At 49.9% G+C, this 26,338-nt stretch overlaps 2 protein-coding genes across 3 annotated transcripts; one reads left to right on the top strand and one right to left on the bottom strand.

Annotated features, from left to right (window-relative positions):
* Positions 1–255: 255 nt before the first annotated feature.
* On the bottom strand, positions 256–3,127 carry LOC143437453 (large ribosomal subunit protein eL36-like). Its single transcript, XM_076922255.1, has 2 exons — positions 2,637–3,127; positions 256–577 (listed from the first exon to the last, which is right to left on the bottom strand). The coding sequence occupies exons 1-2, from the start codon at positions 2,694–2,696 to the stop codon at positions 281–283; spliced, it is 357 nt and encodes a 118-aa protein (XP_076778370.1). The 5' UTR covers positions 2,697–3,127; the 3' UTR covers positions 256–280.
* A 3,063-nt stretch (positions 3,128–6,190) lies between these two features.
* On the top strand, positions 6,191–20,871 carry Mlec (malectin). 2 transcript variants are annotated; one of them, XM_076922510.1, is made up of 5 exons: positions 6,191–6,620; positions 13,034–13,212; positions 13,700–13,876; positions 13,957–14,014; positions 15,677–20,871. In XM_076922510.1, the coding sequence occupies exons 1-5, from the start codon at positions 6,395–6,397 to the stop codon at positions 15,904–15,906; spliced, it is 870 nt and encodes a 289-aa protein (XP_076778625.1). In that variant the 5' UTR covers positions 6,191–6,394; the 3' UTR covers positions 15,907–20,871. The 2 variants fall into 2 exon arrangements, with proteins under 2 accessions (XP_076778625.1, XP_076778626.1); XM_076922511.1 differs by lacking the exons at positions 13,700–13,876; positions 13,957–14,014 and having other exon boundaries at positions 6,247–6,620; positions 15,677–16,161.
* The last annotated feature ends 5,467 nt before the right edge of the window (positions 20,872–26,338 follow it).

The raw sequence follows: 26,338 nt of genomic DNA, 5'->3' as shown, positions 1-26,338 counted from the left end.
GCCCCCTGCTGGCCTCCACAGACACTGAACTCGTGAGCACAACGCGGAGACACATACACATAAACCAGGTGACATTTTACACAAGGGACTTTAGCTTTCCTGAATTCTACTGTGGGAGCGGCAGGTTGTGAAGCTCATTCTCTGTGGACACTGGAGGAAGATGTGTATACATGAAGCCCTTAGGATTGTGCCTGTAAGCACACCTGGTGGCCCCTGTTACAGCTTTTTTTTTTTTTTTTTTTTTTGAAATAGGGACGATCTTTTATTGGGGGAGGGTTCATCAATCCTTCTTGGCCGCCGCCTTCCTCATGGCTGCCAGCACGTTGCTCAGCTCCTCCTGCTCTCTCTTGGCGCGGATGTGCGTGCCCACCCTCTTCTTGATGATCTTGAGTGCACCCTCGTCCTTGGACACTTTGAGCAACTCCTTGGCGCTTCTTAGGACGCGAAGCCGCACTTTCCGGACCAGCTCTCCGATGGCGGCCAGGCCAGGAAGGGCTGTTACAGCTTTTACCATTAGTTCTGTACCTTCGGGTATGTTTGCCTCCTCCGGAGTGCCTTCTTGCCTCAGTGTGATTTCCTGTTGAGGAAAAAGGATGAGAAAGACGGTCATGAAATTCACGGTTTTTTTTTTTTTCTCTTTGGTTTTTCGAGACAGGGTTTCTCTGTGTAGCCCTGGCTGTCCTGGAACTCACTCTGTAGACCAGGCTGGCCTCGAACTCAGAAATCCGCCTGCCTCTGCCTCCCAAGTGCTGGGATTAAAGGCGTGCGCCACCACCGCCCAGCTAGCAGTAAGCACTCTTAACCACCCTCTGCAGCCCCGATTTCTAAATTTTTAAAATTATATGTATGTGTGTATGTTCGCACGCGTGTGTGAGTGGGAGTGGGGTGAGGGTGTGGGTGGGTGTCTGTGCATGTTGTGGGTGCTGTACCCACAGGGCCCAGAAGAGGGCATCAGATCCCCTGAAGCTGGATTTAAACTGTTGGTTGGGAGTTTTCGGTCCTAGGTGCCGAGGACAGCCGTAAGAACAGCATGTGCGCTCCGCAGGCTGTCCCGCCTCTCCAGCCCCAGTGGACAGTGATAAATTCATCTTCACCCAGATCTGGGCTCTGGCTCAAATATCTGGAACTAGTTCCCTGTGCCTCAGGATCCTGAAAGGTGCCCCTGGTCCTCTCGTGCCTGGCAGGCTCAGATTGCAGACCCACGCTGTCCCCTCACTCCTTGCGGAGGTGTCTGTCACCTGCTCCTTCTTTCAGCCCACTATCATTTGTAGAATGAGGACCGAGTTCTGAATTTGGGTTGGAATAGAAAATGCTTCCCACACCCGGTCCTGCCTGCTGGGGGGGAGGAGGGGGGGCGGCGGCAGGGCAATGGGAAGTAGTTCAGTGCGGGGGCCATAGCCCATTCTGTATTCTCTTTCCCTGCCTCCTGCTTCCACCACATGGTGAGGACGCTTGTCAGCACCATGTTCCCTAAACTATGATGGTTTCCCAAAATTTGTGGGGCCAAGCAACCATGGCTAACCCCCTGAAACCATGAGTCAGCCTAACCCTTTTCTTCTTGGAGTTACTATGTCTGTCATTTTGGTCACAACTATGCCAGGAAAACTTAGCCCCATTCTTGATTATTAGCCACACCCAACTTGTGGGTGGGCGGTTACAAGGAACTAGCTCCTTCAGGGGCTGAACAGATGACTCCACAGCTAAGGACACTTACTGCTTGTAGGCCACCGACCCGACTCAGCTGGCCAAGATGGCGCCGGCCTCAGCCTCTGGTACTGGCTACTAGTGCACTGTGCATGTGCAACTCAGTTTTGGAGCCAACCCCTCCTGAACTGGGTATGCTAATGAGGTACCACAATGGAGCAGGGTATGCTAATGGTGTACCACATCCTGACCAATCACCCCCTCCCAGGCGGGGTATGCTAATGAGGCACTGCAATTCTGACCAATCACGCACCTCCATGTGCTTCTCCCCCCCCCCCCCAGGACTGAGGGTATATAAGCAGCTCCCGGTTGTTTGTGTCTTCCTTGCTGGTCGAGTGGGTGTGACAACTGCTCTTATACAGGGCCTGGGTTGAGTATCCAGCACCCACAAAAGAACTCACAACTCTCTGTAACCCCAGTTGCAGGGGCTCCAACACCCTCTTCTGACTTCTGAAGGCACCAGACATGCATGATGTACCTATACTTATGCACATGGAAGGAAGCAAGGAAGGAAAAGGAAGGAAGGGAGGGAGGGAGGGAATCAAGAAAGGAGAGAAGGAAGGGCCAGTAAGGGAGGCAGAGGCAGGCAGATCTCTGTGAGTTCTAGGCCAGCCAGGGTGCATGCATGGTGCTTAGGGAGTGTGGCTCAAACCCTTTACACATACAGTTCTCTCTGGGATTCTCTTTGAGCTAGACTGAAAGATCTCCCTCTTGCCTTAGAAGGACTGAAGCCCACAGCACAGCTCTAAGGGAGTGTCCTGTGGCACTCTACGAAGGGACTGGTGACAGCAAACTCCTGTGGTCTCAGCTTGTAGGAGGCTGTGAGTTAGGAGATCATAAGTTCCAGACCAGCCTGGGCCACAGGCAAGTCCCCGCCCCCCCCAAATACAAAACAAAGCAAAGCAGATTGCCCTCTGTGTGGGTATACAGACCCAGCTCGGTAGGTGGTAGGTCGAGGTGCTCGCTAGCATTCTCAAAGCCTTGGGTTCCATCCTCAGCACTCTGGAGACCGAGCATGGTGGAGCATGTTTGCAATTCCAGCACTCCAGAGGTGAAGGCAGGAGTTCAAAGTCACCCTCAACTGCAGAAAGCAGAGTGGGGAAGCCACTTGCCTAAGGCTGAGGCTAACCTTTTCTGTCCCTGTCCCTGTCCCTAGTCCCACTGGCCTATCAGCTTCTGTGAGTTACACCCTCTTCAGGGAAGCAGAGGCCAGCCAGCCCAGCTTCCTTTCTTAGTTTCCCAATGACTGAAGGCTGAGGTGCCTTGGGCAGGTTCTCTGCCTCTCTGGGTGGCTCTGATCCCTCTTCACGTGGCTTTAAGAAAACCCGAGGTGAAGAAACTTGGCTTTGGGAGCAGACCACCCACCTCTGCTTCGGAGGACTCCAAGCAGGAGGCAAAGTGGCCCCCACCTACCTTCTGTATTTTCCCTCTTGAGCTTTTATTGTGAGCTTATCCTTCAGGGGGAAATTATCCCACTAACTTAAAATAGACTACGCTTAATTAATAGCATGCTTTGTTCTTAGGATTTTTATCTCTACCGGAAGACACGCCTCTTTTCGAGTTTGTGGGTCAAGGTGAAGTTGCCTCTGGGGACTCAAGAACAGCTGCTCTGGTTTTCCACTTTTGAACTCTGGTTCCTGTTGGCTTTTCCTTCTCTAGGGTAGAAGGGTTTTTCCCAACTCGTTAGCCTGGGGTGTTCACCAGGGCCTTTCTACTATTAGATTGGCAGGATGACATGTTATAATTATTTCTTCTTGTATGATTAATAGCTAGTGTGTACTAAACACTATCTATGAGCCAGGCCCTCTGCTAAGGGTTTCTGGATAATGGATATTCTAATTACATCTATCAGATGGGGGAAGCTGGGGCTCCTAGGGGAGAAAGGACTCCCCAAGTTCCACATAGCTCTAAAAAGTAGAAGCAGGCTTTGAACACGGCACTGAAGTGCCCCCAAACACTTCAGACTCATTTATTGACACAGCCATATGCTTCATGCTCACACAATGCTCTCGGGCTGGCAAGGTAGCCCAGCAGATACAGGCACCGGCTGCTGTCCACAGCTACAGACAGCTACCTCCTGAGTTTGAGGCTGGCCTGGCTCCATCTAAAAATAAAACAAAGAGAAGAGGCAGTAAGATAGCTTAGGGTGTACAGGCACTTGCCGCCAAGCCTGACAACCCAAGCTGGTGATGAAATTCACTGGCTCCTGAGTGTTCTCTGACCTCCACACTCCAAGCTGTGGTGTGTACCTATGAGCCTCCCCCAGACCCCCTGCTTACAAATAAATGGCTGTTAGAAAAGCTTTTTTTTTTTTTTTCTATTCTCTTCCTTTAAAATATATCTCTTAATATGTCTCACAGTCTTAGGACATATGTACGATTATTCTGTATCAGAGGGGGGAAACTGAGGCACAGAGCAGTGAATCCCTTACCCAGGTAACATAAGAAACAGCTGGTAGAGTTGTTCATTTCACCAAATATGGCCTCATAGGTAACCAGCCTCACAGTGTAAGTGGGTTAGAAGCTGAACCTTGTGTGGTTTTACACAAATTACTTAACCTTCTTCAACTTTTTAAGTTTCTCATCCATAAAACGGGGGACATTTCCTGTTTTTCAGCTTCCCGAGGTGGCTATGAAATTCAAATGTGTGGGAACGGGTGGCTGCTGAGAACCTGTGGTCAGGGCCGGTCTTGGCTACAGTCCTAATCTCGGCTTTGGACGGGTGTATGATCCTTTTTCAAGTTCCCTTCCGGGTTTGCCTGCATTTTTTTCCACGAGAAGCATATTTGTTTTAGCTGGGTAAGGTAGCACAGGCCTGTTGTTTTAGCTACTCAGAAGGCTGAGGCAGGAGGATCACGAATTTGAGGCCAGCCTAGACAGCTTAGCAAGAGACAGACTCAAAGAAGCCAACTGAATCCTGGGGGATGCACCTCAGGGGAGGAAGGAATAGTTGCCTGGAACACACACACACAGTGCTCAGCTCAACCCCAGTCTCCCAAAGGAGAGAGGTGCAGGGCTAGGGGGAGAATTTTCTGAGTGGATGGTGTCATTTCCGTTTTGGGTCAATTTGTTGGCTCAAAGCTCTAAAGGATGACAGAACTGGGAAGCCACTGAGAAAGGAACTGAGCCCCCCTCGGGCTCCTGTAGCGCCTGTCACTCTCCGAAAACACATGTCTTGAGAGAGTGCTGCGGATTTAAAGAAAACTTTGACCTTGGCTTTGGCAATTCCAAGCAGGGGCTTTATTTAATACATGTATGTCTATGCGTCCAGGATACAAAGTGAAGGTCAGAGGACCGCGACCCCATCCTTGGCAGCCATGTGGGGGCTGCGAGCAATACCCATGTTCTCCGCCAGAGCAGCCAGCGCTCTGAACCGCGGAGCCATCTCTCCAGACTCCTGTTTATTTCTGAACTAGGATAGCGCTCTTGGAGCTCAAACGGGCCTTTAAAACTCCTGGTAATCCTCCTGCTTCAAACCTCGTGAGTACGAGTCCTGAGAATACAGGAACGCGTCACTTGGTGTCACAGGGCCCAGAGTTTTGTTCCTTTTTTTCTGAACCTTAAAAAAAAAAAATCAAATTGAACCAGGCTTCCTATGTTTTGTCGGCATAATCTGTATGGACAGGATAAGTACTTATGGAACGAATCATTTCACTTCCCCCGCTTGGCTTGTCAGAAAAATGGGAGTTTAGGCACGTGCCCAAGGGCACGGACGCTAATGTAGAAGAGCGCTGCCAATGGAGGGAGCTCGGGTCGCGCCAGCGCCAGGTAGTCCAGGTCACCAGTGGTCACCGGGGGAGGAGGAAGCCCTAGCTGCACTCAGGTCCCCAGGCCCGCCAGAGACCGTCGCCATGGAGACGCAGGCATCCTGGAGCCCCCTCCCCTAACGGCCACGCGTTTCCGCTGCGTTGGAGCATTCTGATTGGACGGCCTCCTGGACGCTACCACACACCAGGCGCCTGCTAAGGGGTGAGGGCGGGACCTTATCCTCGTGGGACTCGTGGGCTGCCACCTGTACAGATGGCATCCCAGGGAGAGACTGGCTCCTAAACCCCACACGGGGACAAACCATTCGTTCGCCCGCTAGAGCCTGTGCTCTTGCTTTCGGAGGAAAAAAGGAAGTGGTGGTGGGGGGATGGAAAAGACGGCAACGCCCCCTTCTGAGCCGACTCCGTCCCAAGATCTAGAGCACCGGAAGTGTTGGCGACGTGTCAGTGCGCCCTTCTCTAAACCTTCCCCGCCCAGGCCACCTTTCCTATTCTGATGTGGGATTCCGGGGCGGCCTGGGCGCTGCACCCGCCACTTCCGCAAAGAACCGCCGCTTCAACCGAACTCCCTCCCTCTGCGCGCGCTCCCTCTCGTGCCCGGTGGTTGGGCCGGAGCCTGGGTGTGGCCACGCCCCTTTTCGTGCACACCAGCCAATAGCGTGGCCGCTCTCGGCGGGGTGGTGGGTAATTAATGAGGCCTACACTCTGATTGGCTGAAGCGTCCGAGCGGAGGGCTGGGCGGCGGGGTAGGTTGTTCCCTGAGGTGGGAGGCGGCACCCGAGGCTGAGAAGGAGGCCGGAGAGCGACATGTCCCGGGTTGCTGAGGCAGAACGGTCCGTGGCGCTGTTTTACTGAGTCGGGGGCGGCCTGGCAGCCGGCCGAGGACGAGGGTCGGCAGGGGCTGCCCCCGCAGTGCTGGCCGCCATGCTGAGGCCCCGGGCAGCTGAGCGAGCCGCTGTGGCGCTTCTCCGGCTGCTGCTGCTGCTGCTGTTGCCGGAGCTCCGGGATCCGGGGCTCGGCGTGGTCGGCGCCGCCGGGGCCGGACTGCCAGAGAGCGTCATTTGGGCAGTCAACGCGGGCGGCGAGGCGCATGTGGACGTGCACGGGATCCACTTCCGCAAGGACCCTCTGGAAGGCCGGGTGGGCCGAGGTGAGAGCCCCTCGGCCGAGCCTCGGGATCCGCGGCCTGTGAGCAGGGCGCAGCTGCGGGCCCCGAGCCCCTTCCTCTCGACCGTGAGACCACATCCTTGGAGCGAAGTTTCTCTCTGCAGTACCCCCAGGGTCCTGGCCAGAGCCCGGGGCCTAGCCCTGGCTCGAAGCGACCAAGAGCCATCGAGGCATAGAGTTGGCGAGAAGTTATATTTAGATCTTTCTCCTCTTGCGTTTTTCTCAGCCCCTCATCCCACCCAAGCTGGGAATGTAAAGACGAGGCTGGCCTTTTTCCCTGGCGCCTGGAGGCCTCCCAGGTTGTAGGTCATCGACTCCGCTGCTGTGCTATCGCGACGATTCCCTGTAGATTTCTGCCCACCCACAAATCACCCGCTTTCCGTGCCCTTTCTCCTGGAGTGGGGCTGGATTCTTAGCCAGAACAGCTGAGAATCTTCGAAGGGGATAGTCCGGGAAAGTTTGACTGTGGCACCGTCCCCTACCTTCCTTTGCAATTTGTAAGCTTAAAAGTAAAAGCCACTCGACGGGTGTCGGTACATTGAAGCCCATCCTTCCCATGAGGTCAACCTGTGTATGTAAGGTTTGAATATTCCAGTCACCCCCGCCCCCCTGATCCTAAGAAGTATGACTTTAGCTTAGGGGGGAAGTGGTTTTTACAGAGTTTCACAGTTCACAGTAGCTGAATGAGAATTTCAAGGGGAGGTGGTTAAAAATACAGATTTCTGGGCCTGACTGTAGACCCAGCAGACAAACTTTTCTCTTTTACTTAACTAGCTGGGACTCAGGTTTCTGCCCCAGGCGCTTCTGTTATAGGCTGTCTCCAATCCATTCTTTGGAGAAAACTGCTCTAGATTCTTCTATAAGTAGGATTGAAAAACTGGTTTAGAAGGAAATTCGGGGACTGGTGAGCTGGCTCAGCGGTTAAGAGTGTCGATTGTCCTTCCAGAGGACACAAGTTTGATTCCCAGCACCCAGATGGTAGCTTAGGACTGTCTCTTAACTCCATTTCTCAGCGATCCAGTGCTGCTTTCTGACCTCCATAGTCACCAGGCACACATGTGCACAGACAGACATACACACAGACAGAACACTGTACACATAAAACTCTTAAAAGTTTAAAAAAAAAAAAAAAGGTATTCCTTGTTCTGGGAGATTGAAGCTGTATGCTGGGTTCAGAGACCGCCTAATTGGGATACCTTTCTAGACAGAACTCTTTTTTCGGTGTCTGTGTGGTTCTTTTAACTTTACTGAAGGGTTCAACTTAGTTTCTCCCAATTTCTGTGTCCTGATAGTTATGTTGTGTGTGTATTATCTGGATGTGGAGGCACACACTTATAATCTCAGCACTTGGGAGGCAGAGGCAGGCAGATCCCTGCTTGTTGAAGGCATCTGGTTTACACAGAGAGTTCCAGGTCAGCCAGAAATCCAGGGCTACATTGTGAGAGCTTGTTTCACAAAAGAAACCAGAATTTATTGCTTTCATACATGTAAGGGTCTCGGCACATGGAGCTGTTTTCTTGAGTTCTGTGTCCTGGAATTCATTTAGACCTGGCATGTAGGTCCCAGGAGCCTGGTTTCCGCTGAGTCAGGGCTCCAGGTTGTGGCAGCCAAAGCCAGACTTTGTAACAGCAGGTCGGTACTGCCTGTGTTGCTGGTGTTCCTCTTTCATCATGCTTGTGGGCAGAGGAAGGAGCTCCTGAGGAAACCAGACAGTTGGTGGACTTTGCCTCTTGAGATAATGGTGGTGAGGGCAGGGTACAGCTGGTTTCTTCATTCAGATACCCAGCTTTACACTGGCTCCATTGTCCTACTGTTAGGTCCCCAGTACAGATGATAAAACTAACTAAGACTGCCGTCAGTAGTCCTCTGATGCTGCTTTTAAGTTGCTGGTGCAGGTGTTTTAGGTGGTTTAGTTTTGGCCTGGTCAGTAGCCAGCCAGGCTCTCTTGTCCTAGGACTGTAGTTCCCTGGGGGGCCAGAACACGTGTGTGTGTGTGTGTGTGTGTGTGTGTGTGTGTGTGTGTGTGTGTGGTGGGGTTGGGCTTGGGCTGGGTAATTGTAGCAAATACAAAATGTGTGAGGCCTACCAGACTCCTTCATCGAGGAATCCCATTTTGGACACTAGAAATGCAGGTCCCCTGCCCCAGACTGTCTGCTTGTCTGGGTGTGGCCGGCATGAAGACATGGATAGAGAAGAGTTGGGCATACTATTGTGGCGGGACCGTGTGTTTTAGTACTCACTAGGTTCCTGAGAGCAGTGCTTCTTGGCATCAGGTCTGGGCCCCAGATAAGTTAAGGTTCCACTTAGCAGTCAGCTTTCTAGTCTTTTCTGTGCTGAGGAGTCGGCCCTGCCAGGGAGGAGCAGCTGTCCACACTGCCTTTCCTTCTGCACCAGGGCGTGCCCCTCACTTGGAGACCCTTGTCTCATGCAGCTATTTTTGCTGATTGCAGGAGCACTGTGCTTCATTTCGTTTTCCACACGGTTGTGATTCTGTTTGCAGCCGGCTGAGGAAAGTTCATTTTCTGCTGAGTGAATTCAGATATCTGTTGCCAGCTTAGTCCAGATAAGGGTTTGGCCTGATTTTGAGCTTGCTGTTTCTCTACATTCTTTGTAGTTCTGCATTCTTATAACTGAGTGGCCTGGGGTACCCAGTGGCTTATGCTGCTAACGGCACTTGGTAACATGTTTATTGACTCTGATTTCTGCCTTGGGATAGCTAGTGTTCCCAGCCTGGAAAAGGCATTTTATATCCATGTGCCCCAGTTCAACAGATGGAAGCACTGCTGTAGAAAGTGCTGTGGCTTACTGTGCGTTCTGGGGGTGTGGCTTTGCTGTTGGTTTGTTTTGAGATAAAGTTTCAGGTTGCCAAGGTTAGCCCCAAACTTACCATGGAGCTTTAGGATAACCTTGAACTCTTGGTTATCCTGCCTTTACCTCCCAAGTTCTGGGATTACAGGCTTGTACCAGACCTGTCTTTCCAGATTTCTTGATTTGGTTACCTGTGGTGACTAGACCCTGCCATTTAGTATTTGATATATTATGTATCAAGGTGACAGAGGGCCTCGTTGGTTTAGGGGACACTCCTTCCTTTCCTAAGGAGATCCCTTATCGAATTTATGGTTTGAGGACCTTGAGCCTTGTCTTCCTTCCCAACAGTCACACTGTCATCTATCAGGAGCCTCTGACAGGGCCGCTGTCCACAGGAGGATAAAGCGCTACTGTCTTTATTTTCTTCCCTGCTTGATGACCTTTTACATGAAATTAAAAGTAGGTCAGAACATGTGTCCAGAGGGGAGAAATGTTGTCCGGAGACCTTACTGTTTAACCCTAAAGTAGACTCTTTTTGGGGGCTGCCTTTTGGCAAAGGAAGTCCTTAGCCTTGAGGTAAGAGCTTGGTAGAGAGCATGGGGGAGAAGGGAGGTGGGAGAGCCATGGTTTGCTTATGGCCTGGAGGTTTGTGTACAGTTCTGTTTCTATGTTGTTTCCTAATAGTGGGAACATTTATTCTGTGGGCCCTCCCAAGTGCTGGAAGTTTACAGGTAGAGGATTTAGGTTCCTTCCCTCTATCATTCCTTACAATTTATCAGAAACTAACCTCACTTGAAAAAGAAATGATTGAGAAAAAGAATCGGGGTGAGAGGAAGCAATTCATTTATTTGTTTTTAAACAGGGTCTCATTCTGGTCTAGACTGGCCTTGAATTTGTGGCACCTTCCTACTTCAGCCTCCTGCATGCCGGGATCCCAGGTATACTTTATGGTGGGTCCTACCTACATGTTTCTGCTCATTGCAGATTTTCCTTTCAGCTGTAGCTGAATTCATTTCTTTACCTCCTTTTAATCTGTTTTCATATTTATTTACTTACTTACTTACTTACTTACTTATTTACTAAGACGGGAACTCATTGTGCAGCCCTGCCTGCCTGAGACTAGCTCTGTAGACCAGGCTGACTGCAGCTCCTAGCACTCTGCCTGCCCTGCCTCCTGGTGCTGGGGTTGCTCCCCTGTTTTCTAAACTCTCAGAGCAGAGGTATTTTCTTAAGCGCTTATTGCACGTTATCTGTGTCCAGTGGACACTTCTACATGCTTATCTTTTGTCTGTCTCCATGTGTGACGAGCTGCTGAGATTTTTCCAGGTGTCTGGCCATCTCTGGTTCTGTAGCATGGATGACAACCCTATACTGTAGTTGAGGAAATGGACCCAAGAGAAACAACCAGTTCCACATCGCTTAGTAGGCAGAGGGTCAGTGTTCAAGTCTAGGCCTGTCTTACTCTGAAGCTGGGTTGAGTTTTCCAAAGGGCCAAGTGCCCTGGGAGCAGATACAGTGTCGGCGGCCCTGGCCTCCTTCCTTTCTGTTAACTGAGCTGTGTTGTGCCAGCTCCAGCAGTGTGTGTGACTGTGTACTCATTCTATGTGAAAGAAGCCTGTTTAGCTGTCCGTGTATAAAGGCTAATGAGGGAAGAAAAGTTCTTTTTTTTTTTTTTTTTTTTGCTACTCTGTCTCTTGGGCCTTCGAGGCAGATCTCTTAGGATAGCCACTTGGGCTTAAAGGGAAGCCAGTTAAAGTTAATCCCAGATTGTTTAAGTCGTGTTCACTTGGCAGTTTTCTGAGTTGTGGAACTGAGGCTGCTGTAGACAACACTGCTTTGGTTTCTCAAGTTTCCATTCAGTGAGGGTGGGGTCCACACATGCACAACATTTTCTGTGGATCGATAAACGAAATCTGGCTAATGTTCCAGATTTGCAAGAGTCTCGGCCCTCTTGGGAGAAGGAAATTCTTAGCGCTCAGTTGGAAGAGAGATAGCCTTTCAGGCTGCGGCTGCATAGGTGTACATCCTGAGGCTTTTGAGCTTGGGAAGGAGCTAGGGTGTGTTAGCCCCACATCCTTTGTAAGCTGTGCGCCTCTGATTTCCTGAGGAGATACAGGGAGAAGAGTCTGAAGACAAAACTACAGTGAGTTTCCTGTCCCATTGTCTCTTATGTGCAGCTGATCACAAGGCTAATGTCACTTACAGGAACTGTTAACAGTTATGTTTATTTTTTTGAGGGCTCGACCTTAGCCATTGGGACTTTGAGTTCATCTTTCACCTTTGTCGGGTCCTTTCCTTTGAAATGATGGTGATCTGGGGGACAGAGTTCTAGGACTGTGCTCTTAGGAGTGAGTCAGATGAGCTCAGACATGTTCAGGGTGGTGTGGTCATGCCTGAGCTGCCCATCTGTCAAGGGATCCAGGTGTCAGGTGTCTTCAGGGTTTAAAATCTTGAGTTCATGCTGAGAAAAGTCACACTCCTGAAGTAGTTTGGGGAGGAGATTCTATGGAATGTTGGTAAGCCTCCTTGTGTGTGTGTGCTAAAAAAGTCTAATTGTTCTTGTCAGGATGCATGAGTATTCGTCTCTTGGGACTGGAGGGTGGTATATCTTTGGAAGGACCCTAGTTTAGTTTGTTTTGTGGGGGGAAAAGCACATTTATAACTTGTTACCGAGGACTGAGGGCTGTAGAGGATCTCCTTTACCCTTGTTGTCAGTCCTAGAAACGGGGAGGTGGCTCTTGAGATGAGTGTCTTAAGGCAGGCTCGTGTACAGGGTGCTGTGCTCCTTGCCCCCCTGCCCCCCTGCCCCCCTGCCCCCCTGCCCCCCTGCCCCCCTGCCCCCCTGCCCCCCTGCCCCCCTGCCCCCCTGCCCCTGCCCCTGCCCCTGTCCCTGTCCCTGTGCAGTTCTTTAGTCTTGTTGCTGGAGGAGCTGCACCGAGTGGCTCCTGAGCTGAGCCTGTTGGTTTACCTGAGGCAGTAGTGAAGAGGGCAGCGGGTGAGTTCTCAGCCTGTGGCTTGTAAGATAGTCACAGCAGGAGGAACTAGCAGAACACCTTCCTCTCTTATAAAAGTTTTTCTTTGCCAGCTTGGGAACTTTTGGAATAAAATTTTTGAAAAAAACTAACAAAAAAAAGTACAGCTAGTATATTATTTGTAGTAAGTAACGTGGAAAATGTGAAAGTAAGAGTGGCTTCCCTGACAGGTGATCCAGGTGCTTCAGACTGAAAACATTGACCGACTGATTAGAGTTGCTGTTGTTCACTGGTCTCAGGAGGTTTTCTCTGAGACTCTCCCTGAAGAGCTCTGCTCTGATTCTCTTTATGTCAAGAACTAGACTCACTTGTTCCCGCCCTTCCCAGCGTGCCTAGGAACTAAATTTAAAGTTACTGTTTGGTTTCTTTGATGTTTCTCCTCCATGTCAGCAGCTATCTGATTCCTGTCTTTGTGTGATCTCTCTGTGGAACCAGATGCAGAGGGAGTGGCCCGTCTGCTGGGGGAGTTACCACAGTGCTGCTCATCAGGAAATGCCTCTGGTGCTTCTCTGCTCTTCATCTTGCCTCTGACATGCGCTCTCTGTGTTTTCCTCAGCCTCAGACTATGGCATGAAGTTGCCAATCCTGCGCTCCACCCCAGAGGACCAGATCCTGTATCAGACAGAGCGGTACAATGAAGAGACCTTTGGCTACGAAGTCCCTGTGAAGGAGGAGGGGGACTACGTGCTGGTGCTGAAGTTCGCCGAGGTCTACTTTGCGCAGTCACAGCAGAAGGTGAGGGGTCAGGTCCCTGCTTGACCAGTGGCAGACTGCTGCTTTTGAACAGCTCGGTACTCTGAGGCCAGACTAGAAACCTGTGAGCCTCCTCCTAAGGGAGGAACAGTGAGCTCTGAGGGAAAATTGGATCATCCCACCCTAGAGGAGCTGTGTCCCCCGCCCATTGGCCGTACCTGCCTTGGGGTTGGTCCAATTGGTCCAACTGGCAGGAACCTCCTGCCTACCTTCCTTCCCTGATTCTGAGCGGCTATCCCCTGGAGCGGTTCCCCTGGTGCACTCTGTCTCTTTTCTTCCCTGTAAGGCCAGCATGGAACCTAGGCAGTAAAGGGCCGTGGTTTTGTTGGCTCTGGTGAAGGACTGCAGCTACCTTGGAGTATATCCAGGGCCGTAACTTAAGTCATGAAGCCCAGGCAGGTACATAATGTCTAATGTCTTGAAGGGATTTGAAGCTGGTGGTGTTGACACTGTCTTTTAATCCCGGAAGGTGTTTGACGTCCGATTGAACGGCCACGTTGTGGTGAAGGACTTGGACATCTTCGACCGCGTTGGGCACAGCACGGCTCATGATGAGATCATCCCCATGAGCATCAGAAAGGGCAAGCTGAGTGTCCAGGGGGAGGTGTCGACCTTCACAGGGAAGCTGTACATCGAGTTTGTCAAGGTAGCATTGCTGCGCCTCACATCTGAGGGAGGTGAAGATGTTGGCTGCCCCATGGCTGACTGTGCTTTTCCGTTTCCTAGGGGTATTATGACAATCCCAAAGTCTGTGCGCTCTACATCATGGCTGGGACAGTAGACGGTAAGTTAGGATTTCCCCTTCTGCTTCTTGACTAGTGCTGAGGAATGTGGTTGAGGAGTGTCTGAGGTAATTTAGCTGGTCATTAGTTTGGAAATAGTTAAAGCCAAATTATGGGAACTCCAAGTCAGATGAATGAGGACAAAGTATCACATGATGCTGGCCATAAAGGGCTAAAGTCAGGTCTGTGTCCATCCCTCCCTGTTACCGTTTAATCAGCAGTTGGTCTTTGACAAAATCTCTTTTTCTTCCTCTTGGGATAGAGTCTCTCTAGTCCCGGCTGTCCTGGATCTCACTGTGTGGACCAAGCTGTTGTCCTTAACTCACAGAGACTCTCCTGCCTCAGTCTCCACAGTGCTGCGAGAAAAGGTGTGGCCCCACACCCCTCCTCTGTGACAGGTCCTAAACTGCTCTGTGAGTTGAGATTAGTGGTGGCTCCTTTGGGGTGCCTGCCCACTATTTCACTCAGAATTACCTGAGGACTGGCAGGAGGGCTCATCCTGAAAGTCACCTGCTGCTGAGACCATGACTGAGTGTGACCCCTAAGACCCACATGACAGATGCAGAGAACTGATCCCACAGCTTGTCCTCCGACCTCCACCATGGCTTGTGTATGTGCGTGGGCGCGTGCTCACACACACACACACACACAGTAAATGTACTAGGATTACCTGAAATATGTCTAAGTCCCATTTGTGGATTGGGCTCTAGTCTTTTGGAGAAAAAGACAAAAGCAGGAGTCCCTGTGGGTTTTGGTAGGCACTGTTCCAGTGCCCCAAGACAACTGTCAATGTCTCCCTGACCTTGGAATTCAGCCTTGATATATCCCTTGCTCAGGGCTTAGGTTACGCTGGCTGCCAGCCTCCCAGCTGGTTTCTGCAGAGAACACTTGGTATCTTACCGGGTTCTCTCCTCCATGTTTCTCCGTGTTATTTTCCGTCTTGTCTTGAATACATGCAAAGTCATACCCTTTTTTTTTTTTTAAGACTTATGTGTATAAGCATTTTGTCAGTGTGTGTGTTGTGTATGCACGACATGTGTAGTGTTCTCAGACCTCCAAAGAGAAACTGGAACTGTGGTTATGCCATGGTGGCCATGAGCCACCATGTGGGTGCTGGGAGCCGAACCTGGGTCTTTCACAAGAGCAGCCAGTGCTCTGAAGCACAAAGCAGCCTTCAGCCTTGGTTCTCTGGTCCTGATACCTTCCCTCCCCGCCCAGTGCTGGCACATGTCTTCTAGCAAGGTGATGCTTTACCCCAGGCTCTGCTTGGGTTGCATAGCAGTCAGGACAGTCAGCCCTTCAGTGTCTGTATCAGAAGGAATGTGGACACAGAGAAGGAAGAGGAGGACTTTGAAATAAGTTTTAATTGTCAGATCACTGTCCCTATCTACTGTGGACCTCTTGGAGCTTTGAAGAAGTGAGGTAGGAAGGGATGCTAACCTCCCTGTGGGGAAGGCCCTGTATTACTCTTTTAGTAAAACCTGAATATGACTGCTGTTCCTATGTTCTGCTGTTTAGGTTAGAGATAATTTCCACCCCTCCCTGTGGACCCTGGCTAGATCACAGGGGCGTCTCTAGTGTGACTCGTCTACTGCTCTGAATGGTCTCAGGTAGATGCTCTGGGTCTTAGTGTACTTAAAGGGTATTTTCTTTTTTTCTATTAGATGTACCAAAGCTGCAGCCTCATCCAGGATTGGAGAAGAAAGAAGAGGAGGAAGACGAGGAAGAATATGATGAGGGGTCTAATCTCAAAAGACAGACCAACAAGAACAGGGTGCAGTCAGGCCCCCGCACACCTAACCCCTATGCCTCGGACAACAGCAGCCTCATGTTTCCTATCCTGGTGGCCTTCGGAGTGTTCATTCCAACCCTCTTCTGCCTCTGCCGCTTGTGAGAACAAATGGCCATCCTCAGCAGGGTGGAGGGGAGTGGGAAAGAAACCAGACATGTTGGTTTCTGTATTCTTCACAGTGTTTAACAAAAGAGAAAATAAATCAAACAGCAGGGGCGCGTGTGCGCGCGCGCGGACACACACACACACACACACACACACACACACACACACACACACACACAAAAAGAGATAAGGAAAGCAGAGTGAGTGGAGTCACCCACCAACACTGGTCAGAGCTGCTCAGTCCTACTCTGCCTAGCTGGCCCCCAGCTCTTTCCTTCTCTGGGGTACTTAGGTGAGTGGATCCTTCCTCTCCAAGGATCCTCATTGTATACCAGTAGAAAGGACTCTGAACTCAGAGCAGTCGCAGTTCCTGGTGTTTTTCGGTTAGACATTAACAAACAGCAGGAAAATGTCACATAACCTGGAAAGCCCGCACTGGGAGTTGGGTGTGTTCTGAGTTTATGTCCAGATGTGATTTCAGAAGTCATGGTGTTCCAAGTGTGTGTGGACGTAAACAATTGTACAAAGAAAAAAGTGAAGGCTTTGAAAAGACAGGCAGGGCTTTCTGCCTGGGAAGCCTTTCTGGGTTAACCTGTTGATGTCTTCACCTCACATATCTTCCTTGTCATCTCTCATCTTGTGTGCCAGTTAGAGGATTGTCTGGTATCCAAGACGACTGGTGTATGTCAGGTCCTCAGATCACCTACCGCTTGTTACTACAAATCGTTTTGATTTTAGTGCCTGTTGAGGACTTGATTTCTTCTTGATTTTTCTCTTAATCTGGTTCATTTGAAATTTCTCTCTTTTTAACCATAGAGCTAAGTTATTGTCAAAACTGGGCAGGAGACAGGAGATTGGAGTTCTCTCTGCTGGGGTGTCTGCCTTTCCACCACCTCACCTTGTTGGTACCTCCCTCTCTGAATCCCTGAGCCAGCAGCTCTTCCTGGCCCCTCCACAGGGTCTCGCTGCCAGGGATGGGGGCAGGGACGCTTTCCAGGCTCAGCAACAGAACACTTGACCTTAAAGTCTCTTCTAGTCTTTGGATTAGAAAAGGCTCATGTTAGCAACCTCAGAGACTTGAGCCCTGCTAAGGACTGACCACTGTTTAGAATGTCCAGAATCTGATGTCCATCTGTCCCCGTGTTCTCTGTCCTCTTTCAGCTAGTTTAGGTTATGCCTAGAGTCACCCCAAAGAGCTAAGACTGGCTGCACCAGCCCAGCTGTTTTCCTCATTGATCATAATGTACGCTCTCCTGCCCTCTCCTCCCCCATCAAGTAGCAGTTAACACGCAGGATGGGACTCAGAGACTCCTAGTCGCCGGAGTCTGGAGACTCTGGGCGTCTAACTTTAGCATCAAAGTGTCTGTCTCAGATTCCCAGTAAACACCTCTGGAGGGGATGAAGTTTCCGTGTCCCCCATCTTTCTTTTAGTCACCTTCGTCTGTTTGTCAGTTAGACATAGTGAGGGACAACCCAGCTGCGATAAAAGGGATTTTCCAGGTCAGAAGCAGCAGGATTTGCTTCAGCTTGAGTTGGAGCAGTGTAAGTCTCAGGCCAGGCCCATATTTCTGAATGTGTTTAAATTTTAAGTTTGCCTTATCAGACATTTGAGCTGTGTGACACAGTGAGTAGCTCTTGGGCCATGTCTTGAAGTTGGCTCCTAATGATGACTCCAGGCTAGCGCTTAGTCATTTGAGAACTGTCCTCTCTCTATTTTCTCAGTGACTTAGGCTAGCCCTAGGGTACTGAGTTGGCAGCTGCATGGTGTGGCCTGAAGTTGCTGTCAGGAGCACTTCCTGGAATGCTTGCAAAGGTCCTGTTTTACAGGATGAGGTACTACCATGGTCTTGGGGACTACCTGCCTAGGGCAACGGATATCCTGACTGATGGGCTTCTGACAGTGGCTTTGGTTCCTGGTCCATTCCTGTTCACAAGCCTGTGGGCTGCTGTCAGCACATTAAAGGAGATGGAGACCAGCTGCCTCCATGTTGCCTTGTTTGCCTGGGTCTCAGGAAGGAGGGGTACTGCTTTCTCACCCCAACTCATCCCTTTGGTGACTCAGAGTCTCAGAAGGAAACCCTGACTCCTGGGGCCATTTCCTAACGGTACTGTAAGCCAAGCAGCTCGGCCTCTGCCTCTGTTTCCAAGCCCACCCCTTCCCGGAGGGACAGGGACAGGGACGGGTGCTTTCCTCTCTAGTTGTGTCTGAACGGAAGGAACATCTTTCTGTAGCTAACAAAAACTAAAAGGGAAGCGAGGAAACAAGGGAAGGAGTGTGGCGGGGGCTGGCGTAGAGTCCCCTAAGCCAGGCCTGCCCATACGAGCTGCTTCAGTGGACTTGAAAGCTTTCCTTCCTCGAGATGATGTAGGTACATGAGGTTTGGGTTAAAGGGGTTGGGTGGGGCACGCTTTATTTTTATTTTTGTATTGTGTGTGTCAAGAATGACTCCATTGTTCATGTTGCTTTTTGCACTGTTTGTTCCCCTCTGTGTTTTGAGCTAGAACAAGGAGTTGCCTGGGATCGGGAGCTGGGAGCTGGGAGTGGTGCTGGCCAGGGGGTAGGGCAGGAGAGGCCCAGGTTTTCTGTTTTGAGCTATCCTCAGACCCAGGATTTTAGAGCCCACTGCTCCAGCAGTAGTGAGAAAGATAAAAGAGCAGAGCATGGTTCTGTTCGTGTTTGGGAGGAGCAGGCAAGGACAACTAAGTTGAGTCTGCAGGTTCAGTGTGGTTGAGGTCAGTCGGGTCAGCTGGCCTCTGACTGGGTTGCTTTAGGTCTTATTCAAACTATCTTAAACATTGTGCCAAGACATGGCTTGTGAGACTCGTGTCCCTAACCATTAAATCTATTGTTTGCAAAGTCCGCAGGCCTGCGGCGTGGAGCTGCCCACTAGCCACCCACAGACCTGGCAGTTTAAAAGGCAGCCTTCAAATTCCCACCGTGGGAGAGGTGCTGCTTGTTAGTTAAGTATGTGACCTTTTTTCCTGCTCCTGCTGAGTGAGAGAGCCCAGGGTCACCTCGGTGAGCTGGGTAGAGTTGTTTGACTCCCGCCTTGTATGCCTAGGAGCAGTTTCAGAACTGGGGTTTGACTTTAATTTTGGTGAGAAGCTTCTGTTTTAAGGAATTTCTCCTTCTTGTCTGGTTCCCGCCTCTCCTGGGAAGGCCTGGCCCTGGTCTAGAGTCTCAGCCAAGGCCTGAGAAACAGCCACAGTTTTCCCTTCTCCTAGCACCCAGAGCCCTCTCCCTAGGAACTGGCTCACCTTTGGGAGTCCAGGGAGGAGTCATTAGGGAGTCCTTCTCTCTCCTCCCTGGGAACTGGGGAAGGACCCACCCCGGTCAGCACAGTGCCTTTTCTTCTCCTGCTCTGAGTCAGGTGGGCGTCCTTTCTAGATCCAGGTCTGGGCAGGGGTCTGATAGTCCCTGCCATGGGCTGTCTCCCTATCTCTCCCCTTTCTTGCTGGCCTACTCTGACACAATTCAAGTGTCTTCTTGCCTTGAGGAACCTTAATGGAATTGTGGCTACCACATGTAACTCTTCTCCATGACTCTAAAGACCTAGGAGAGCATGTGACCATTCTCAAATGAGAGACTAACAGATACTCCTGCTGTTAAAAGACAGCGCTAGAGAGGTGACTTTAGGCCTCCTGCTGTGGCCTCTGAAGAAGGTGACTCTCAGGTAAGACAGACAAACCGCAGACACCCAGGATCTGCTCGGAGATTGCAGAAGAGGTCGGCCTCTCTTATAGGGAAGATGTAATTAGGGATCAAAGAGCACTGAGAAAATTGCAAAGAAGCCTTACTGCTTACACCGGAGAGCTGGGCAGCATTATCTTCCAGGTGGGACTAGAACTGTCTGTGTTAGACTTCCCTGACATAGGAGAGGGCAGGATAGAGTCTTCATGGTGGCAGACGACTAGCGTGGTTCTGGTGGTCAGAGAGGCCGCATTCTCTGTACACATATGGCTTGCTGCCGATCTGCTCTGTCTTTCCCCGGCTGCTTTTGCCTCATTTCTCTAGGTGGACAGACCATCTTGATAAGTGCACATCTGGGGACTGGTTGGATTGGCAGGAAAAGAACAGAGTGCATGTCTTGGGATGGGTTTCTCTCAGGAGTGTAAAAACAAGGGGCCAGGACTGTGCTGGCAGCCAGGGAGACAGTAGTGCCTGTGCGAGCTGGCAGAGAAGGCCTTGGCACGCTCGCACCCAGGCAGTCTTGTGTGATGGAAGCACATAGCATCGGGAGAAGCACAACTCCATCCTCACCTCTATTTTGAGCTTAGTGCTTTATTTCAGTCTGAGGAAAAACAACAACAAACTGAAGTGTGCTTTCCGTCCTTTCAAAGGACAACTGTCAGGAAACCGTTGAGGTGCCAGGTGGGAGGGGAGACTTGGCAAGGAGAGATGTCGTGGCAAAACTAGGAAAAGAGACATTCTTGGCTGTTCTCTCTCCTGGTGTGCCATGATCCAGGGAATGAAAAGAGATTTGACCCTGGATTAGTTCCTTCCTTGGAGTTAAGGAGCATTACCTTCTTGCGAAGTCCCCGAGATAGGATCGCTGTCCATTCTAAGCTCAGGGTAGCCTCTTCAACCACTGTCGGCCCAGCCTGGTGTGTGAGGACACCAACCCCATCCCTCAGTATTGAGCTTGGCTGCTGCTTGTGGAGTGCAGTACTGCAGAGCAGGCACCAGGTCCCTAGCCTTTGCAGCTCTTACTCTTTACCCTGTCCCCTGTGAGGCCAGACTGACTCTGGCCACACCGTGCATTTACAGCAGTGTGGCAAAGTATATTAAGGAACCTTGAACCTGGCTGGCCAGGGAAGCAGCAGGGGTAGTTGTTCCTTCTGGGCTGTCTCCATCCATCCCTACCCCTTCCATGCCCCACCCCACTCCCACCAAAAAGTAAAAAATCAGGATGTTTTTCACTGTCCATTGCTTTGTGTTTTAATAAACAATTTGCAGTGATACTCTGTGTTGAGATTGAATTTAACTCACAAAGAGTGATGGTAAGTAATGCTGGCTGCGGCGGCAGTGGCGGCAGCGGCGGCACACGCTTGTCATCCCAATGCTTTCGAGGATCAGGGATTGAAGACCACATTCAATTAAATAATACTCAGTTAAATTGTTAGTCTGGACTCCCCACTGCTAAGAAAGACCTGTGAGATGGCTCATCTGACACCAAAACTGATAACCTGAGCTTGATCCCCAGAGTGTGGAAGGGGAGAGCTGGCACACCACACGCTGTGGTACTTCCCCAATAGCTAAGTAAATGTACCCCTCCCCAGATAATAATAGAAGCTCTTGTAGGAGAAGAGGGGGAAGGGAGGCCGTGCAGGACTAATGAAGTGACATTCTTGACTCAGTTGGGGCTGGCAAGATGGCTCAGAGAGTAAAGGTTCTTGCTACCAAGACTAATGGCTTGGCTTAGATCCTAGAGCACACACAGGGAAAAAGAGACCCAGCATTCCTACAGGTCATCTGACCTCCAGACACAAAGGGTACACAGTTGGTCACACAACTTGGCCTGACCACTTCAACAGGCACTCCAGGAAAAATCAAGTCAGTGTGTTTTGTTTGCATCTCACGCTGTGTCTGTCCTGTACCCTCTACTGAGAGGCTGGCTGGCCACCTGCAAGCGAAGCCATGCAATATTTCTCTCGCTTTCCCCTTCCCTGGCAGGTGGAAGGCCAGAATGCAGGAAGGATTTTTTTTTTTTTTCCCTTCCTAAAATGTATCAGCCCTGTTTTAAAGCTGTGGAACAAGAGGCTCACAATGCCAGTTATTTGCCTCAGGTTAGTAAATGGTCAAGCCATGACTTGGAGCTAGTCTTTTCTGCCACCAGTACCCAGACTCTTCCTTCAGCTATACTAACTCCAGCTACCCTCAAGTGAGCCTTTGAAATGGGCTGGCCACAATGCCCAAGTACTTCACAGCTGTTTTTTCCCTTTGAGAGTGACTGACCATGACAACATAGCAAGAAAAAGAGCAACAAACTGCGTTCTTGCTTTATTTGTTTACTCACTTCTGTATCAGGTTTCACTAAGTAACCTGGTTGACCTGGAACTCACTATGTAGAGCAGGCTGCCTGTCTCTGCCTCCCGAATGCTGGGGTTAAAAGTTAGAGCCACCATGCCTAGCCTTCAATTCTGGATCTTGGTGAATGTTGTGATATGTCTCCAGAACATAGCCACGTTTTCTCCAAACAGGGTCATCCTTTCAATGGCAGAATTCAACACTTAGCTCTAAGAATAAAGCCAGTGTTGACTGACTGTCTCTCTGTCTCTCTCTCTGTCTCTCTCTCTCTCTTGGTTTTTCGAGACAGAGTTTCTCTGTGTAGCCCTGGCTGTCCTGATACTCACCCTGTAGACCAGGCTGGCCTTGAACTCAGAAATCTGCCTGCCTCTGCCTCCCAAGTGCTAGGATTAAAGGCGTGCGCCACCACTGCCCGGCTGGCTGAGCCCTCTCAAAGGTAAAGTTCTTTACTAATTTCGAGGTAGGTGTGATATTATTTAGCATAGCAGCAGTGACCTGCCAGATGGGGATGGGACCTGAAAAAGCACTGCTCTAGGGACTTAAAGGGAGGGAAACTGTCTGACAGAAGAACATGGGCCAAGTGCAGCTGTTGGGTTGGACCACTCTGCGGGTCTAGATATTAATCTTACTTAGGAAATCAGGCTCCGGGTTGGCTGGAGCCTGTGTGTCAGACCTTCCTCCATACTTAACACCCCCCTCACTCCCCGCCCCATCCTCCATAGAGGGGGGAGAGGTGATATTCTAACACTTACTGGAAAACGTCTTGGAGCAAAGGTAAGGGGGTCAAGGCAAAAGGGGCGGAGCTTGGAGGCTATGGAGTTAGGAATCCCAAGTGTCTTATGGGGTTTTTCTTTTGTCCTTAGCCACCTACAGTAGTGAAAAGCAAACCCCCTTCCTCTTTGGCTCAGACCTTGTACTAAAAAAAAAAATGTTTGAAGCTGTGTGGTGGCTTTGATTCCACCACCTGGGAAGTAGAGGAAAATGGACGGATCTCTGCAACTTCGAGGTTCAAGGCCAGCCTGGTCTACATAGCAAGTTCTCGGCCATCTAGGGCTATATGATGAGACCCCAATAAATAGAATTAAAGAATTATTGCTTTCCTGAGTGAGCTTCCTTATGGCTTCCACTCAAATCTGTTGTGTCTCCAAGACCTGGCCCCACCTGGTCTCTGCCTACCTCTAACTGATGGAGGTACTGTCAGCTTTCTCCCACGCAGCTCCACGTCTTCCCTCTGTCCTTGCAGAGGTCCCTGGGAAGGCCCACTCGTGAATACTGACATAGGACTATTCCCAGACTCTCCTTGGAATCCACACAGCGCTGTTTTGTTGCGGTTTCTGTTTTGTCTTCCTGACAGTTTGGGGTGTATGGTGACTATCTGACACATCCAGGGAATCAGATTCTGGGGAGGAATGGCCTGCCCAAACTTCCCGCAGCTGCTAACTGGCCAAGTGAACCTAGGATCTGAACGTTTTAAATTTTTTGAGACAGAAATTTAACTGTGTAGCCTAGGCTGGCTTTGAACTTGTGATAGCCCTGGCTTCACATCCCAAGTGCTAGGTTATATAGGTGGGTAACACCATGCCCTCCCCAAATTTGTACTTTTAATTCTATGGTTTAGAGCCTGTCTCCAAGTCTAAAAACCTTCCCCAGGACACACAAGTTTTAAAACAAACTGGTTGTGTGCTTGCATGTCTTTGTGTGTGTGTTTTATTGAGAGTTATCTTTGTAGTCCTGGATAGCCTGAAACTCACCGTCTATCCATAACTAGACTCAAATTCTCAGCAGTCCTGCCTCAGCCTCCTAAGTATAGGCAAATATATTTTTTCTCACCTAATGTAGTGAATATGCTTGGCCCATGGGAAGTGGCACTGTTAGAAGGTGTGACCTTGTTGGGGGAGGTGTGTCACTGTTCAGGTGGGCTTTGAGGTCCTATGCTTAAGCTCCACCCAGGGTGGAATAGTTTCCTAGCTCCTTGGAGAAGATAGTCCCTTTCTGCTGTCCATGGATCGAGATGTAGAACTCTCAGCTTCTCCAGCACCATGTCTGTCAGGATGCAGCCATGCCTCCGGCCATGACGATAATGGACTGAACCTCTGAACCTGTAAGCCAGCCCCAATTAAATGTTGTCCTTTATAAGAGTTGCCTTGGTCGTGTCCCTTCACAGCAATGGGAACCCTAACTAAGACACCATTAAAAAGTAAGCTTAGCTGGGATCAGAACTCACTCTGTAGACCAGGCAATCTCAGCTGCATTGTCAGGAAATCAACCAGCAGTTCCCAGGTCAGCAGCGGCAGCTCGGTCCACTTGTAAACAGTTGATTGGATATACCAGCAGTCCAGTTCGGTAGTGTCGGGACAGCAAACACAAATCAGCAGCAGTGGCACTGCCTAGCAGAGACAGCCAGGCCTCGGCCTCAGCATGAGGGACTCCAGGAGAAGTTCTCAGCTGTGCCTCTCTCATCGAAGGGAAGATCAGTAAAGGTGTGAGACCAAGAGATGTTTAGCTGTGTAAGCAAGCCAAGCTCGGCTCCTTCAGTGGCTGTTGGGTCCTATTTATACGCCCTCCAAACATCACATGTCCTCCATGGGTCTCGCCTCAGCACATGAGTCTGTCTCAGCTGGCATCACTCTGCCAATCAGTCTGAGTCTGAGGAAGCAGGATTCTCTATGGGATTCAACAAATGGGGATCAACTACGTAACTCCGTAAGGCGGACCAATACATGCGTGTCCTTAGTGAAGACCCCTTCATCACGTTTCATGGGCCTCTTCACTCGCTTGTGACCACTTCAGGAAAACACCATCCAACACTTTCCAAAAGAATCCTTAAGTTTCCACTTCAGATACCTGACACCAGCTCTGGCCTCCACAGACAGAAATGCAGATAATTATTTGAAAACAACACTGGAACAACACAGGAAAATAATTCTTTAAATTTTATTTATTTATTTACTGGTACTAGCAATTAGACCCAGGGCCTCACACGCACAAGACAGTGTGTTTACCACTGCTGTATCTGCTGTATCTTCAACACCTGCCTTCCCCCCCCCCCCCTTAAATACTGTTTACCCCATCTCTTTTAACAGCTGCAAGACGGCACAGGTGATAGCTTCATTCTTATCTTCTATCTGCTATGTATTTGTGATTGTATACAGATAGCATTTTTAATTACATGTAGTGTTGTGTGTATGTGTGTGTGCACACACATGCAGGAACATGAGCGCTCATGCATACATACCAGCCGTGCCATGCATGTATGTAGTAGTCAGAGGTCAGTGTACAGGAGATGGCTTTTTCTTCCAACCATGTTGGTCCTAGGTATTAAATTCAGGTCGTCAGATTTGGCAAGTGGATTTACCCACTGAGCCATCTTGCAAGCCTAACATATTTATAAATAAATGTAGATATTTTACACACACCATTCTGCATCTTGGGTTTTTTTTTTCCTTTAAACATGTCTTAGAGTCTGGAGATAGATGGGTACAGATAAGTCTTCCATCTGAAGAGCTAGCTGCACAGTAGCTATGAGATCGTGGTGGTTTTTTACCAGTCTCCCATTGAACAGTGAACCTTGAGAGCTCATTGGGTTGGGTTTTTTTTCTTTGTTTGTTTGTTTTTTTTTTTTGTTTTTTGCCAGTACAAGTTGCTAGCGTGCACACCCATGTGTGCAAGTGTTTTTTGAGAAGCCTCTTACCTTTCTCTTGCTGTTACAAGACCTCATAACCAAGGTAACTTATAGAAGTGGGGGTTACTGTTTTAGTGGGTTGGAGTTGATGACATCTGGACAGGAAGCCTGGCAATAGGCACACATGCAGGCAGGAGAGCTCACATCTTGACACAGATGCTGAGAGGGTAACAGAGCCTGGTGTGGGCTTTTACAACCTCAAAACCCATTCCCAGTGACACGCCTCCTCTGAGGCCACACCCCTCTGAGACCACACCCCTTCTGAGACCACACCCCTCTGAGGCCACACCTCCTAGCCCTTTCCAAACAGTTCTGTCAACCGGGAAGCAAGTCACATGTAAGAGCCTTATCATTTACATATATGACATTAGCACTCCAAGCCCCACAGAGCACTTTCAGAAATTACTAGATCAATACGTGCCACCCCCCTACACAAAACTATGAAAGCTGTATTCACCAATCATGTACCATGTAGCTTTGGAATATGCGAGAAATCTCTTTTGGGGAATCAGGTAGGATGTTCAGTTAATTAATTGATGATTTTTTTTTTTTTTTATTTTTTTTTTTTTTTTTGTTTTTCGAGACAGGGTTTTTCTGTATAGCCCTGGCTGTCCTGGAACTCACTCGGTGGACCAGGCTGGCCTCGAACTCAGAAATCCGCCTGCCTCTGCCTCCCAAGTGCTGGGATTAAAGGTGTGCGCCACCACTGGCCGGCATGA

The sequence above is a fragment of the Arvicanthis niloticus genome, chromosome 24 (assembly GCF_011762505.2).
Source record: "Arvicanthis niloticus isolate mArvNil1 chromosome 24, mArvNil1.pat.X, whole genome shotgun sequence".
In the NCBI taxonomy this organism is placed as follows: domain Eukaryota; kingdom Metazoa; phylum Chordata; class Mammalia; order Rodentia; family Muridae; genus Arvicanthis; species Arvicanthis niloticus.
This window is presented reverse-complemented; position numbering and strand designations above follow the sequence as displayed.